Genomic DNA, 15,821 nt, shown 5'->3' with positions numbered 1-15,821 from the left:
TTCGACATTTGCATCCGGCTGTCAATGCAGCCGTAGTTTTGGATTTGTTTGCTTGGCGATTAGCAGAAAGGACCAGAGGTGACGTTACCTGCATATCTTTATCATGTATACGTAATATCTCATATCCTCCTGTGTTTCGTTTTTTCTGGTTTCTTTGCGTTTGGGAATCTCCTTTGTTCACAACGGCGTCTAGAGATATCACTGGAAGCGTGTCTTTCGCATCGTCGCATGCATGGCCCAGGATAGGGCGGGAGGAGTGTGGCAGTAGGAGTGTAGTTATAGATGAGAGCAAGCAGCGAAGAAATCAAACCTTTAAACAAGATTATGCGCACACACGATGAAGTGCAATCATAAAAGCACCGTATTGCAATACCTATGAAGTTGGATAGTGTCTAGGTGTGCTGCAGAATGTTTGGGTCGCCCCGCTCTCGTGCATTGCGGCTATCGCTGTGGCTGTCAAATCTCGCTTGGCTTCTTTCCAGTTGCCTAATCCGGGCTTCGTGCTATCTTGACTGCTGACATGCACGACTCGTTTTGGCCATGGATGGTGGGTGAATGAACGAGTGGGATGTGGGATGGCCCGATAGCAAGGTGTAGCTCCCGCGCAACCGCCTAGCGCATCCTTCCAGCAGCAGCAACCTTTACAATCTGCAATTTCAAGTTTCCCTTGCAGACACGTCGTCCAGATGTTAGCTCCAAATCTTCAAGCGTGACGACGTCAGCAAGAGCCACGTTATTGGACTACCGGCACTTGTGTCCGGGGAGTTCACGATGCGGGCTGCAGCCTGCATCTGCCACTGGCACTGTAGCCACCGAGGGATCTCTCATAAGCCCCATTTTTTCCCTGGCATATGACAACGAAAATTCACAAAGAGGAGGGTAATGACGATCTCACGATGCATGGTTAAAATTCTTTTCCGCCGATCCCAAAAACCTCGACCCGAGAAAGACGGGCAGGCGCAACAGAGGCCCTGGGCGCGCGCCCTTTGCTATCCCCCCTCTCCATCATTAAGTCAGGGACGTCCCAGTCATTGCTTGACCGGACGCAACGGGAGCCAGCAGCGCCAACAATGAGCTAGCCATTGCTCACGATAGCTTGCAGCACACTCAATCAGCGACCTCATGACTTGACAGCTGGCGCATACCTGCATATGAAACGGTAAAAGACGACGTCACACAAATGTCAAAAAATATTCGCCGAACAAAGACCGTGGATTCTGACATTCCACGGTACATATTGCGGAGCCGTGACAACAAGCCAGGGCAGGTAAACCGCATTCGAAAAAAAGACGAGTCACCAACCCTCTGAGTAACGTGAGCCCAATCAGATGGCGCACGTTCCCACGAGCATGGTGATTGGGGATGGCGAGGCCAAGTCTGGTGCACCGTGTGCGGCGCTACGCTCATTAGCCCGGTGTGATATAACCCGGCTAGGAAGTACATGTGAATGCATGTGCTTCCAGAATCCACCGATGCGATTCCAGGGGAACGCCTCTCGTCGTTTTCCCCTGCGAATCAACCCTCGGTCCAACATCTGGGCTAAGATTGCCTGCGGCTTGAACCAGGATTTGATGCGTGCCACCCGTCTCGGATACCCCGGGCACGGCCACTTCTGGTGCTTACCTATAGATCGTGTTCCCAAGTCCAGTCCTTTTCTCTTTGCCCTTTTGTGTTCCACCAAAACCCTTTTTGTTTTTTGCTGCGGGCAGTTCCGCGCCGCCCGCGAATCTTAGAAGTGTTACTCAAGCATGCTTCGAGTTGTCTGTTAGATCGCGCCGAAGCGTGTTCCGGACCCGCCCTCTTATCTCTTGTACGATACCTGTAGCACCACTATCTCGCTTTCTTTGTTGGGTCGCCTCAACCCGCTACCGGACCCAAGGTCAGGTCCTCCCACACACATATACCAGGGCACTTACTAGCACTTTCTTTTTTCCTTCTTAATTTTGGTTTTTGCCTCTTCGAGAAACTTGAAGTGTTTCGCATCTGTACTTAGCATTCGTCTTAACTTTCCCCGCATTGTGCTTTAAAGGTCTAGACAGCGGACTTCCGTGCACTACGCACGCTGTAACTCCACAGTGTTTCTTGTTAAACTCCAACACTATCAACGCATTCGTATCGATCCTATCATGGCAATATTTTTGAACTTTACTTTCCCTGCTTCAGGGGAAGAGCCCACTTCGGAGTCGACAGCAACACACCCAGCGGAGAAGAGACAACTTCCGCAACTTCAGCTACAAACGCATAACACATCAGGAGAGGGAGATTGCTCTGTTGGTCACAGAAGAAGACAAACAGCCCGGACTCGATATACGCCACCAGCATCCCCAACAAGACACCGCGCCTTGACCATGGGTGCACAGCATCTTCAAAGCATGCACGATAGCGGCACGATTACGCCCCCGCTTACACCCAGCATATCACATGCAAAGTCCGCATCTGGGTCTTCGGACTTGTTGAACTCACTATCTACTCTACGACGTGGGGATTCGGTATCTTCGATTAACCGGCCCCGCCTGTCACTGGATGAATCACCACGTGCTGGAAGCACTGAGCTCATCATCTTTCCACACCACTTGACAGACTACGAGATCCGCACAGATGAGCGCGGTCGAATGAAGAAGATTGGCGAGGGTGCATGGAGTGACGTCTACCTAGCGACGCCGTGCTCACCCAAGCCGACCGAGCAGTCTTCATCACCGACGCCCTATAGCCCTGAGATGACGCCTCCCCTGACACCAGTAAAGACGGTCGAATCGGCTATGGCCCTCAACCTGGTACCCACAACGCCCTCCCTCTACGCCGTCAAGAAGCCAGCTATGACAAGCGCAAAGAAGGTTCTCGAGGCGGAAGCACGCATCCTCTCGTACCTATCCCGGTACCCCAACGCCACCGACCACATCGTCCCCTTCTACGGCCTCGACCCACGCAACGGCTCACTCCTCCTGCAAGCCATGGACGACACGCTGGAAGGCTGGATCCAAAAGCACCTCAACACCCTTGACCCAGCCTCACGGGCCACCAAACTCGCCGCCGTCTTCCCCAGCATCGCCCACTCCCTCATCACCTCGCTGCAGTGGATGCAAGAACACTTCTGCACCCACGCCGACATCAAACCCTCCAACATCCTCGTCTCGACCAACTTTCTCGGCTCAAACGGCATCATCCCAAAGCCAGTCTACACAGACTTCTCCTCCACCATCCTCTCTCTTCCTGACAACGACGCCACAATCACATCACAAACCTCAGGCCCCTTCGGCGCAGGAACGTGGGATTACCTAGACCCCTGTCTCCTCACCACCATGACATCTTCCTCACCTTCGCCTTCCTCAGACCTCTGGTCCCTGGCCATCACTCTGCTCTTCCTCATCTTGGGCTCGTCGCCTTATGACGCTTTCAGGGGGAATAAGTACCAGCAGCGGGAGATGATCAAGGCCGGTCAGCCACTGCAGTGCATGGGCTATGACGATCAAGGCATGGAGAATATCAAACGTCTTAGGGGGTTGAGCAAGATGCTGGGTAGGGATTTGGGCGCCTGGTTTGGCAAGGTGCTAGTTAAGGATGCGGGAAAACGGGTAGGGATACAGGAGTGGAAGGCGGAGTTGGAGGGCTTGTTGTAGGGGGGTTTCTGCGGTCGTAGATGACCCGGTTTTTTTACACGCACACGCATGCGTTTTTGCTTCGCTTCTCTTCACCACACAGCCCGACAGAGGAGGTGGTTGTGGTTTAGACAGACAGCTCCCTTTTTTTTGCTTCGTTTCGCTTCATTGCTGTCTAGTTTCCTGGTTTGCGGTGGACGTTCGTTAGATACCCCTATTTTTTACTCTTCGCATTGCACTGTTTTACAAGTCTGGCAGTTACAAGGTGTCACTGCTCAACGTTGATAACAATTATATTTTTAACACATGCTTCCCTCTGCATCTATATCTCCCTCTGACCTCCCTCTGTCGTAGTAGTGTATATACACACACGTGTATATAAGTGTGTAAGAGCGTATGTATGTATGTATAGATATGTATACAAAGGTAATTCAGTGCTGCATACCTTAGCTTAAAGACCCTACATGGAGCATACAAGGCTCCATCTATACCTGATGCATACAGAGTTTCAAGCCATGTCAACTTCTTTTATGTAGGTAAGATGTCAGGTTATAGCTTCTTTACACTTGCGTGTAGGCTACACAGCTGTATAGGAACAGCGCAACAACATTATAAGACGCACTGTAGTAGTCCTCACAAAGTCTCGCAAGTATGAAAAAAGAAGATTCGTCTATGATTGACTTGTAGTACTGACTAAGAGAGTTACTCGGTATTATTCTACTCCTAGCTATCCTACAACTCCTTTACCTGTAAGATACAGCAGGGGTGTGTCGCTTAATCAACACTAAGAGAGAGTTCTACGTTTGGTGATCAAATCTGCGCTGATGTTATTAATCGCATAATTGTAGAAGGAGGTGAGACTTGTCTTGTAGCTAGTATCCCTCAGATAGTATTTTAATGTATCAATTGCATTCAATATCTCAAGAAACTCAAGTAATGTTAAGTTCAAGTACAGGTGTAATATGCTTCAGTCACAGTGCCATTGTTGTGGTGGTGAGAGAGGCGTCACTAGCGTGGAGCGTTAGCAAACAGGCAACAAATGCGTCGCTTGCGAATACGCTCAAGCTCCATCTACTTAAAACAATCAGTTTGCCTCCCTCCCTCTCCCTCTCACTTCAATCTTCTCTCTCTCATGAATTGAGCTTCCCAAGACACCACAATGGCATGCAATACAAGCACTGTCACCCCAGACCTAAACCTACACCAGCATGACCACCCTGGTAACAGCGATGCTGCCTCTGAAGCCCATCTCCAAGCCCTCCTCACAGCCAAGCTCGCAGCTGTACCGCCATATCACCTCCCCGCAATCACTCTGTCATCAATCCTAACGCAGTCCCCGCGCGCGCTTCACCTCCCCCACACACCCCTCGACATCCAGCTCGCCTTCTTTCTGCGCCACCGTGCTGCCATGGACACGTACTATGGACAACCAATCAAAGACAGCGAGAAGCAGCACATTGACGTAACGCGGGCGATCTGGTACTACCGGATAGACGAGCGTAGACAATGGGTCCGCTACCATGACACCACGCGCTGGAACCTCGCCATCTTCATCGCCTTACTCGCCCAAGATGAAATTGATGGTAGAACCAGCAGCACAACGTCAAAATCAGGCGCCATACTCTCACCGTCCGCTTACCGTTTCATCATCAGCTACCTCGCTGCTGTACTCGAATACCATAATGCGCCCTCGACAAGCTTCACAGCGCGCGAGGCGTTCGTCGCAAAGTGGAAGAACAGCAATTGGGATATCTTCACTGCCTTTGGCGGCTCGCAGAAGAAGATTCTGAAGAGCCGGATGAAGTTCCTGAACAAGGAATGGGAGCTCGAGTTGGAGTACGTGCTGTCGAAGCTGGGTGAGAACGAGTTTGAGAAGAGGGTTGCCGGCTTTGTTGGGTGTGTTGTTCCCGGCAGGAGGGATGGCGATGCACGTGGCGCCGATGCGCAGGGCAGTGGTCCCGACGGACATGTCATGGAGACAGCGGGTGGGAATGAGATACTCGACGCCTTGAAAGTTCCGTTTACACCCAAGGTCAAGGCGGATAAGAGTCAGGGACAGTCGCATAACCCAGGCGCCGAGCTTGAGGAAGATGTCGCGACAGTGACGGATTTGAGGCAGGCGATTGCAGCGGTGCTGAGGATGAGGCCGCGCAATATTCTACCCGTGTTGATGCGGGTGTTTGCTGAGAAAGAGTAGCGGATTACATCGGCCTCTTGCGGACAAGTGGAAACGGGATGCGGTGAGACAACCGGAACAGTACAAGTGCTATTTTGTCCAAGTCAAGGGTGGTATGACCCTGGATACTCGGACACGATTCGGTTTTTGCGAAATTGCTCTCTGAGCACACTCCTTATATAGTAGAGATTCAGCTTTGCATCAAAAGTTCCAATTGCACGGATAAATCGAGATATCTGTCTTCTTCATCTGAGTATATTGATACATTGAATTCGCTCTTCATTTCTAACGAACCGCTCCTACCTCCCGACTTCCAAACGCCACTCCGATGTTCATCTCTAACAAATGAAATTCGTTACACTAGTACTTCTTTATTACATCCTCCCATTTCATTACAGCTTAGCCCCATCTACTCGGGCTTAAGCACACCACGGTACCTCATCTTTCCATCCTTCAGTGTGTTCATCGCCTCCTCAATACCCTTCTCATTCAATGGGAACTCCATGAGGATGGGCTTGATACCGTGCAGAGCCGAGAAAGCCAACATGCTCCTGTGAACGGCTCGTGCTGCGACAACACTACCCTGAACAGTAATGCCCTGGGAGAGCAAAGCCATGTGGGGGAAGGAGAAGTCGTTGAAGCTGACGGTCATGGGGAAAATGGTAGCGTTTGCGTTGAGAACGGGCAGCATCATCTTCCAGTCTGGCATAACAGAGGTAGTAACGAGGAGGGCGTCGACCTTTCGAGAAACGCTAATTTCAGACTTGCCCTTCATGGCGACGAACTCCTTTGCGCCTAGAGACATGGCCTCCTCTTTCTTGCTGTCGGACCCGGAGAAGACGACGACGTCGCAGCCCATCTTGGCCGCGTACTGAATGGCGAGATGGCCCAGACCACCAACACCCATTACACCGACGCGGTCCGTGGGCTTGACGTTGTAGCTGTGGAGGGCGTTGAAGACGGTGGCACCACCGCACATGAGAGGCGCGGCTTCGGCATCGGATAGCTCTTCAGGCACTTTGAAGAGGAAGGCCTCGCGCCAGACGGCGTGTGAGGCGAAGCTGCCTTGGTCCAGGTTGGCCTCGCCGTACATCTCGCGAGCCTCGCAGTAGGTTTCGCGGCCTGTGAGGCACTTGTCGCAACGTCCACAGCTGTTGTGCTCGTAACCCCAGCCTACTCTGTCCCCCTTTTTCAGTTCTTGCACGTTGGGACCAATGTCCTCGACGATGCCGACGCCCTCGTGGCCGAGCGCCATGTCAGCTCCCTTGTAGTGCTCATCTGTGCCGCAGAGACCGGAGGCGGTGACCTTGATGAGAACTTGGTCGTTCTGGAGATCCGGCTTGGTAGTTTGCGCCTTGACGATCTTGCTGTCCTTGGAGCCCTTGTAGACGGTGAAAGAAGGCATCTTGGTGGTTATGTAGTAGTGAGGTGAATATGTGTTGTTGTAGTGGTAGCAGTCAAAGGACTATCTGGGGAATTGCAATTGGAAAGAACTGTGAAATTTTGGTTTTGATGATAGAAAGAAAAGACAGTGCTGCGACTTGCTCTATTATATATGACCACAGCTCAGCTCAGATCACTCATACATCCACCCTGAACGACATCCACAGTGTTCGAAAACTTTCTCGCCCATGACGTTGCATGTTGATAATGTACAGGGTCTCCGGATCTAGCATCTAGTATATCACGTATCCTTACACATTCGGTGCGTGGACCGCCACTAGAAAGCCGTCGTTTAGTGGGGCGGGTTTGCGAAAGAATAATCAAACAACGAACAACCTCGGGACGCCATCTTGTAGTCATATGAGTATTCGCATCTTGTGTCTGTAATCAGTCAGTCGATTAGTAGGTAGATGTCTTTGTAAGCCTTTCTGCGTGCTGCTGGATGCGTAGTAACGCAGGTGCAGCTACATACTGCATTGCGGTTAACGATGAGGAAATCTCGGTTGGATTCGGCCAGCCATCTAGATTCCCAGTGTTATGAGCTCACTTGTTCGGAACGAGCAAGCGACCAAGCGACCAACAGCCTGGAACGCTCTCCACCAGTAGGGCTAGCACTGGCAGATAGCCGTTGTGTGGAGCATAGATCGTAGTTCTTGGCTTGAGTGTGGTTGTGGCTCTTGTGAAGCGTGGCTATGACGTAGTCATCCAAGGCCGATGAGACGCTACAAGACCGACGCTGTTCGGCCCTTTGGCAAAAACTTGGTTATGTCGCCACAGCCAGTGCTATTTGGTTTGTAATACTAATCCTTCGTTGTTGACAGCTTGGTTCCCAAGTTTTTTTGTAATCTTTCATCTGTTGATTAGTCGCATCGGTCCCGTTCCCGTGTACTAATTAGGGGTATCGATCTCGCCACCGCCCCTGGTTTGCTGCGAGATATGTCCGCTGTCAATTGGCACACTCGGCATCGCCAAACTGCATAGTTCTCTTGACCAGACTGCGTCGACTTCATGACCAACATGTGAGGAGAAGGCCTGTTGCAGAGAGCGGGGTTCGAGTGCGGACAAGGCAGCCTTTCTCGGCACAATTTCAATGAAAACAAGAGTAGACATGTTCAGTGTCTGCTCGGAAGGTATAATAAGTCTCATTTATTGCGTAGCTAGTCCTTGATCCGAACGTGGTCTGAGTTGAAGAGACGAGCAACAAAATGCTGCGATGCACGGCAGTATAGTCTGCATCTGTTCCCCAAAATTCAATTGGCGCTTGCTTGATTTATACGTACATGGCTGGTATATTAGTGGAACGTGACCCTTCCCTAAGCTGTAGGTGCAGCAAGACGGTCATGGCAGACCGGCTGCAAATATCCGATATTGAATAGCAAACACGAGAAAGCATTGATAGAAAACCAAGATGCGCAGCACATTGAGCGCAGCGGTTATGAGCAGTGGGCCGAATCGATTTATCTGCTCCCCTTAATTACTGACTGCAACATACACCAATGACTGCAGGGACACTGAATTGTGTGGTTCCAAGATAGCAAATATATCCCAAAAAGCACTTCCAAAATCACATTACTGAAGCGTTACAGAGTTGTAAGTAAGATTGCGACAAGCGACCTAAGATCAAGCCGTTATCAATCGAGATGCGTTCTACTCAAAGTTGTAAAGTAGAAACAGCCGAGCATAGAAGCACAAGAATCTTGGTATCATGTAAAGGAGAGTGTAAAGAGAAAGCTTCCAGGCTGGAAAAGACAAGGTAAGATGGAAAAGATATCTGCAGGAAAGAAAGTGTTACTATATTACAAGGTCGAACGATACTCTATGTAGTCACATGATCATAGGCATCACGCACATGCACACATAACTAAGATAATGAGAGATACAGGAAAGTATTCAGGAGCTTTTCGGAGAGAATTTCGTGAACGCGATAGTGCATAGCTACATGCAGCCTAACTTGTCTGCACATAAAGGCCAGCATACAGCAGCACTCATATCCAGCTTTCCTACTTACACCGCCACATGCTCGTACATCCACCCTTCAACACTCTGAGCCCCGCCTTCCTCCGCCTGCGACCTAGCGTACAAATATTTCCTAATCTGTCCGTCTTCAACCACCGGCACGACATCCTGCTCGACCACCTTCATCGCCCACATGATAATCCTTGGGCCAAGGTTCTCCGTACGACCATTGATGAAGACAGGAGCAGCTGTACTTTCAGCGGGTTGGTTGACAAAGGTAAGACCGAGCTCATCGAGAACGTCGCTTGGTGACGCGTCCGGATCGGCAGAAGGAAGGTGCAGGAAATCACCCAGATGCTCGTCGATGAAGGTGTATGTGTCGGCGTCTTCGATCCCGTCTTCGAGAGCGGGAAGTGCATGTCTTACGCATAGGTCGCGCAAAAGGGAGAATATTAGAGCGGCGTCGGTGTTTTGCGTTGTTAGCATTTTGGCTAGCAGGACTGTGAGTAGTAATGTCCACACCATACTCTCGGCTTCCGGGTCTTGCAGACCATGCTGCACAAGCGCTTCCTCGAATCTCTTTGCTGGCTTGGGTAGATCGGAGCGGAAGGTCACGAGGATGTCCGGTATAGAATGCAACACCCGCGAGGATTGGTTGCTTGGCGCGCGCAGCCTTGTGATTGCGGTCTGCAGCTCTTCTCGTACCGAGTGAATAATTCTGGCCTGGGTATCGCGATAGGTTTTGGCAAACCTTTGCTTGTCGTTTTGGGGCTTCTGGTTGAAGTGGAGGGGAAGGGTGCTACACCTCTGCGTCAGGGCCTGATGTAACAGTACCAGAACTTGCAGAGCAATTCTAGATCCCGGTTTCGCAACATCGATACTACTGATGTCTACTTCAAGAGTAATAACTGTCTGGATGAAGAAGAAATGTACAATGTATGGAGGTACACCGCGGAAGAAAGAGACATGATTATCATAACGTCCAAAAGGATGGTCCTTGACGCGCAGAAAGTGCTGCTCTTTGTTTGCATCTGTTGCTAAGAAGTCTTTGGACATTCCGAAAGGCACATTTTCAGGACTCAGTAGACCCAGCTGTTGCGCATATTGCTGCAGCTGCGGCTGGAATGCCAGCTTCAAAGCAAACTGCTCGATGGGGTTGTTCTCAAGGCAGAAGCCATATCCAAGAAGTAGCTCATCATTCTGCTTGGGTGCGTAGTTGTTGAAAAGCTCTTGTTCGGGCTGGAATGAGTCTCCGTCAAGGCACTTCAAAGCGAAAGATTGACCAGGCTGAAAGTCCCATTCTACTTTGGCGGACACGGAATGGTTCAAAATATCGACCACTGGGAAGAGAATGGGCACTGTTTCCCTCTCGGGCAAGATATGGGTGGAGATGAATGCGCGAGAAGTGAAGATGGTGGCTGCCCATAGTAACGATTCACTGATAATCGTTAGCAGGCTGCGCCTGGATAGCTTTTGCGGATGAGCGGTAAGCCTGCTAGGCGCCAGTATTGGGGAAAAGAGATGCTGGGGGCCTCAAAGTAAAAGCAACGCCTCTTCAGCTGCCACGTCTCGGACAAAAGAATTAGTGCTGATATAGTCTCCCTTACCGAGCATGCGGTAGGCCTAACATGGAGCGATATGGGACGCCAACAGACACCGCTTTCTGGCAAACTTACGTGTCAATGCCCTTGGCGAGAGGAATACTCAGCTCTTCCATGACTGCTATGGCGCCCTCCCACTGCTGCTGTAGCTCAGCTTTCCTCTCCTTGGCAGCAGGCACTAAGCTTGTGCCTGCAAGAAAGGCCATATCGCCCTCATCGAACCATAAGGGCGTCGTCATGTCCCGTGAATTTGGTAAACATGCAATATAAGCATGCCATGGCGATGCTTGACCCTTGTCACGTTGCTCAATTAAGAGGAGATATGTTAGTATGTGATCCGGAATTCGTCCTCGACATTGTCGCAGGGGACTCTCAATGTGCAATACGCCCTGTTCACCCGGGTCTAGGTTGAGACATGAGAGTGTGAGCTTAAGCGGACACTTGGTCACCACAGGCGAGCTCAATGGCCGCAGTGCGCGCATGTGGAAGCCACGCGCGTCGCTGTAGACGATCTCGACGTCTGGACTGAGCTGACCCCCATTTGACGTAAACCAGGCAACCAGGCTCTCGGCCAGTGCGTGAGCATTGGAATGCTCGCCCTGGGGTTGGTCCATTGAAGGCGCTCGCTGCAGCAGGGTGTGGTGAAGTGGTGATCGGTATTATTCTCGGGCTACTGTGATGCGTATTTTTTTTCCTAAACGTGACGCATGCTTGTTTTGGCGACATATAATGTATCGGATGGTCGGTTCATCCGTCTGGCGGACGGTGACGAGTGTTTTCTAGCTGGAGGCCTCGGTCCCGGAGCGAAATTGGCGGTGGGTGCGGGAATCGGAGCATGAGGGAACCGAGTCGATCAGAAGCGAGTGGGCTTGCAGGAAGATCGCAACGTGCATCACCACGTGCAGCAAAATGCATCGCTCGGCGTGAATGCAAGCCCGTGTCGGTGTAGAGGCGGTGATTTCGAATTGCCTCGCTCGTGTTGCCACGGTGGTTTGTTGTTGCAGACATGTGGACAAGGTGTTCTCGGGGCCCGACAACCATGTACAAGCTTTCTGGGCTTTTGCTTTCCAGTTCTGAGCATGCTTCGAAGCAACGAGTAATACTGTTGGCGTTTCGTGGTATCCTTGGTGGCGGAGTTCCGGCACTGAAACGTCGCGAGGCTAACCAATCAGGCTCGTATGCATCTTGTATGGGTACGAGGCTGCTCAGGCTTCGTCCCCATGTTTGTGACAGTGAACGGCAGGGTCACGTACGTACGTATGTAGTCGGTGCTACATGACCAATCCTCGAGAGCGGTTCGGATCGCGACGGACATGCGACGTACATGTGTCTTGCTCCTGCCGTTGGCAAGGGACTGAAAGGGGTGATGTGACGGTCAGCAGTATTCTTGGTAGCTTCACCTATAGTAAGCGTAAGCGGCCCCAGCGCGTTCCGCCGAAGCCGAGTTCGCGATTTCCGAGCAGGTGGGCGAGGGGTCATTCGCGACATTTTGCACATGGTGCAGGGAAGATGCTACCGTGGGCCAATCTTGAAGGCCCCTTTGCGTTGGCCTTTGCCGCATGCGGCTCATCGTGTGTGTTGCAAACTGGCGGGACGGAGACTGTTGCTATTACCGGCGTCGAGGTCTAGCTGCCTTGTGCGTCGACGATGCGGATAGAGAGTCAACCCCCTTGGCCGCCGCCGGCGGATTCCAGATGAATGACCTTACGGGGTCCCCGTCAGATGGAAGCTTCTGTTCCTGATCTGTATTATTCCGCCCATCAGCTCGTCTCGTTATCGCCGTCATCTTCTAAAGAAAGCCTTGCGTGAGACAGCAACCGTCCTTACATACTTGACACGCCTTGGATTGCAGGACGCAATTGGTTGTCGTGCATAAGGTCGGCTACTCGCTAGCTGTGGCTTGTAAGTTCAGCCCCATTCCCGCGACACGGTGGATTGTCTACCTTGGTATTGCGCTTGACAAGAGGGGCACCGCCTCCCTCCAGACCTCAGCGCACAGCCCTTAGGTCCCGGCCCTTCATAAGAACAATGGGCGTCCCATGCGCGGCTGCACGCCCATTTCCACTTTCAGTTCCCTTTCCAGCTCTTTGTTCCGTGCTGACGGCCGACTCAGCATGCTCTGCCGTAGACGGTAGCTGGGGAAATGCTTCTGCTGGACATGATAGCAGCCGATGCAGCCTCCAAACACGGCCTTCAACCTTCACCACCACGTACAGTCTCGCCCACCAGCAATGCTTCCTTCTTCCAGATGCCAATGTCTATCCTTGGCTCTGTCCTAAGGGCCCAGTGCCCTTCCCAGTCGCCGGCGACAGTAACTTCCACACTCAGCAACCCTACCAAAACCAATGACCTTGATGCAAGCACGCCTGGGAAAGATTCCATCAAGACTGCCCAGCATGAAGCCATCACCGCCCTCGCTCCCCAGCGAAGCCTCTCATGGGCTAGCGATGCCGAGTCAGAGAAGCCTAGGAAGCGCACGCCACGGTCCCGAACATGCTACAACCTAGCTCGCCCCGTCCACACGCGCTCCAAGCTGCACACACGTCCCAAGGTCCTCCTGCAGCTCCACCAGATCATTGCTTCACAGCGACCGCGCCCGGCCTTTGAAGTCATTCCCTGTTCGCTGCTTCCCCATGGAACCACCAGGCGCCTAGCGCGAACCTTCAACACCAAAGAGAAGCTAGGGCCCCATGATTTGCTGATCGCAAAAGCAGAGGCATACAACAGCCAGGACAGCGACGAAAAGTCCGACGACGACCGCTTCGGCCCACGTGATGTCATAGGCATCATCAGCTCCAAGAAATGTGAAAAGGACCTCATTGAGACAACCGAGATATTCATGGACCTTGGCATGAGTCGCTGGACAGTCACACAAATGCCAAACGGGAGCTACGAGTTCAACAGCACTGACGAGCATGGCCTGCCGCTCAAGGCACGATGGGTGCTGAAGCCTGCGAATGTGCGCCGCACGTCGAGCATCACAAAAGGAAGCCCACCCTCACCAACGGCCTCGCAAGCGCCTGACGACAGGAAGTTTACCTTTAGCACCATGAGCACCAACTCCAGGCGTCACCCAATCATTGCGACCATGACCCGAAATCGCATCGACGTAATGGACACTTATGCGGTGCCCACAGGGACCTCAGCGCCCACTTCAACCTTTGCTTCCTACACTCAGTCCCCTACTACGGAATCCTCGTATATTGAAGTTGATACCTTTATGGACAATCTCACCGCAAAGCTACCCATCGTGACCGATGATGCTCTTCGACACTTTATTCTCATCTCTGGTGTTTGGGTCGCCACACGCGAGTTCACAGCAGACCCTCCTAGCCAGTCGTCAACACCTGTCCTCGGCTCAAACGCCATCTTCCGTTCTCCTAGCGTCCGCACTGTCTCCATGTCCGCTCTGGAATGCCCTCGCTCGCCATCACCGACTTCTACCTCTGACGAAAATCGGCGCTCGTTTCCCCGTATGTTCAGGCCGAGTATGGAAAAGCTTCCCCGTCGCGCGAGCTTCAAGGATATTCCTGCTTCTCCCACGTCTGCCAAACCCATGACACCAGCTGTCCCAGCCACGAAGACACGGCCGTCTCGTGCTAACTCAACAGGCACTGCGCGCCACAGTTTGACTGGTAGTTTGAGGAAGAAGCATGGTGTTGCCTTTGAAGACCAGACACTAGTAGAAGAGCGTCGGATAAAACCCAGCGTAGAATTACTGCGCATAAAAGAGCTTACATTGGCCGCACCCATAGAGCGACCATCTGTCGAGTCGACCAGATTTCCTCTTGCAGTTATACCATCCAATATCGTTATAGCACCTTCCTCTGAAGAGTCGGGCCCGCCTACACCGCTACTGTCTTCGCCGTTCCCATCTCCATCGGTTGTGGATACAGACCGGTCACGCAACACGAAATCGACTTTTGCTCCTGTCACTACGACAGGCCTCTGGGATTCCGGTGTAACCGAAGGTCATGGTCTTAAGAAGCGCGCCACCAGCATGTTTGTCTTGAATGAGAAGAAGCGTAAGCAAGAGAAAAAGATGGGTAGCGAGCGTAGCAGAAGTAAATCTAGCAAGACACGGGACCGTGACGACAGCACCGAAGGCATGAAGATTAAGCGCGCTTCGCACATCTTGAGATTCAAGCTTCGTCTCCGGGATCTTTTCAGGAAGAATAGAGCATAGCGGCATACTTGTCACCGGATCTTTTCTTTGCATATTTGGCTATCAACGGGGCGTCATGATATTTTGGATACTTTTCAGGTTGGGTCTAAACTGGTCCACCATTCACCACTCACGTTTCGTTTGATTACTATCTCTTCCTGTAGATATCTTCCATTCTCCTTTGTCTGATTGGAAATACCCTTTTCGTTGGAATTCAAAATTCAGTACTATCTACCCACAATTACATGCCTGCCAGCCGCAAATGTGAGCACGTCATCAAAAGCGTTTTCGTCCGTTCGATTCATCTCCGATCATCCGTGAACCCTCTTCACTCCGTAACGGCGATCCCGAACGCTGCCGCACGGCGATCGATAGCTGGAATAAACGTAAGCTTTTTGCCCCACTTCCGTATCCTACTAGCTGCCAAAAAAAGAAGCCTTTTGTAAAGAATATGGTTCATAACTGGGGACTGATCTCGCCGCGTCTACTCGGATGCTCGGATATCGCTTGGCGCCGTCTCGGCGAAGTGTCGCCTACGTAGCGATGCACGTATTCGCGTATATTAACAAATCAGGTCACAATAGCATCAGGTGTTCACTAATGTTCGGAACCACGTGGAACGGTACATGCCGCCAGACTTTGCTGGTTCTGGGTTACATCGAGTTTACAGATCCCAGGGGGGGTATAACCACACGGTGACCCCACTAAAATTTCGCATTGGCAAACTCTTGTCGATTCTTGACATTCTTCCCGTGCTTTTGTCGTAGTGGAGATGTGGGGTCTGCTTGTACACGTGGTTTTATCAATGAAACTTTGTCACTGTCCTAGAGACGCCACGGAGACGGATGGCTGGCTGAGAGGAATCCGTTGGGCACTTGACTCTC

General features: G+C 51.7%; 5 protein-coding genes across 5 annotated transcripts; 3 read left to right on the top strand and 2 right to left on the bottom strand.

Annotated features, from left to right (window-relative positions):
• Window positions 1-2,348: 2,348 nt before the first annotated feature.
• On the top strand, window positions 2,349-3,617 carry PtrM4_062490 (SPS1, Serine-threonine protein kinase; the record flags this gene model as incomplete). The annotated part of the gene is made up of 1 exon (XM_001932979.1): window positions 2,349-3,617. The coding sequence occupies one exon, from the start codon at window positions 2,349-2,351 to the stop codon at window positions 3,615-3,617; it is 1,269 nt and encodes a 422-aa protein (XP_001933014.1).
• Window positions 3,618-4,755: 1,138 nt separating this feature from the next.
• Window positions 4,756-5,793, top strand: PtrM4_062480 (uncharacterized protein; the record flags this gene model as incomplete). Its single annotated transcript, XM_001932978.1, has 1 exon — window positions 4,756-5,793. The coding sequence occupies one exon, from the start codon at window positions 4,756-4,758 to the stop codon at window positions 5,791-5,793; it is 1,038 nt and encodes a 345-aa protein (XP_001933013.1).
• A 388-nt stretch (window positions 5,794-6,181) lies between these two features.
• Window positions 6,182-7,177, bottom strand: PtrM4_062470 (AdhP, Zn-dependent alcohol dehydrogenase; the record flags this gene model as incomplete). The annotated part of the gene is made up of 1 exon (XM_001932977.1): window positions 6,182-7,177. The coding sequence occupies one exon, from the start codon at window positions 7,175-7,177 to the stop codon at window positions 6,182-6,184; it is 996 nt and encodes a 331-aa protein (XP_001933012.1).
• A 2,042-nt stretch (window positions 7,178-9,219) lies between these two features.
• On the bottom strand, window positions 9,220-11,386 carry PtrM4_062460 (uncharacterized protein; the record flags this gene model as incomplete). Its single annotated transcript, XM_001932976.1, has 2 exons — window positions 9,220-10,609; window positions 10,848-11,386. 2 exons carry the CDS (start codon window positions 11,384-11,386, stop codon window positions 9,220-9,222), a joined length of 1,929 nt encoding a protein of 642 aa, XP_001933011.1.
• A 1,529-nt stretch (window positions 11,387-12,915) lies between these two features.
• PtrM4_062450 (uncharacterized protein) lies at window positions 12,916-14,958 on the top strand (the record flags this gene model as incomplete). The annotated part of the gene is made up of 1 exon (XM_066105586.1): window positions 12,916-14,958. The coding sequence occupies one exon, from the start codon at window positions 12,916-12,918 to the stop codon at window positions 14,956-14,958; it is 2,043 nt and encodes a 680-aa protein (XP_065964213.1).
• Window positions 14,959-15,821: the final 863 nt, after the last annotated feature.

Source organism: Pyrenophora tritici-repentis, chromosome 2 (genome assembly GCF_003171515.1).
Source record: "Pyrenophora tritici-repentis strain M4 chromosome 2, whole genome shotgun sequence".
In the NCBI taxonomy this organism is placed as follows: domain Eukaryota; kingdom Fungi; phylum Ascomycota; class Dothideomycetes; order Pleosporales; family Pleosporaceae; genus Pyrenophora; species Pyrenophora tritici-repentis.
This window is presented reverse-complemented; position numbering and strand designations above follow the sequence as displayed.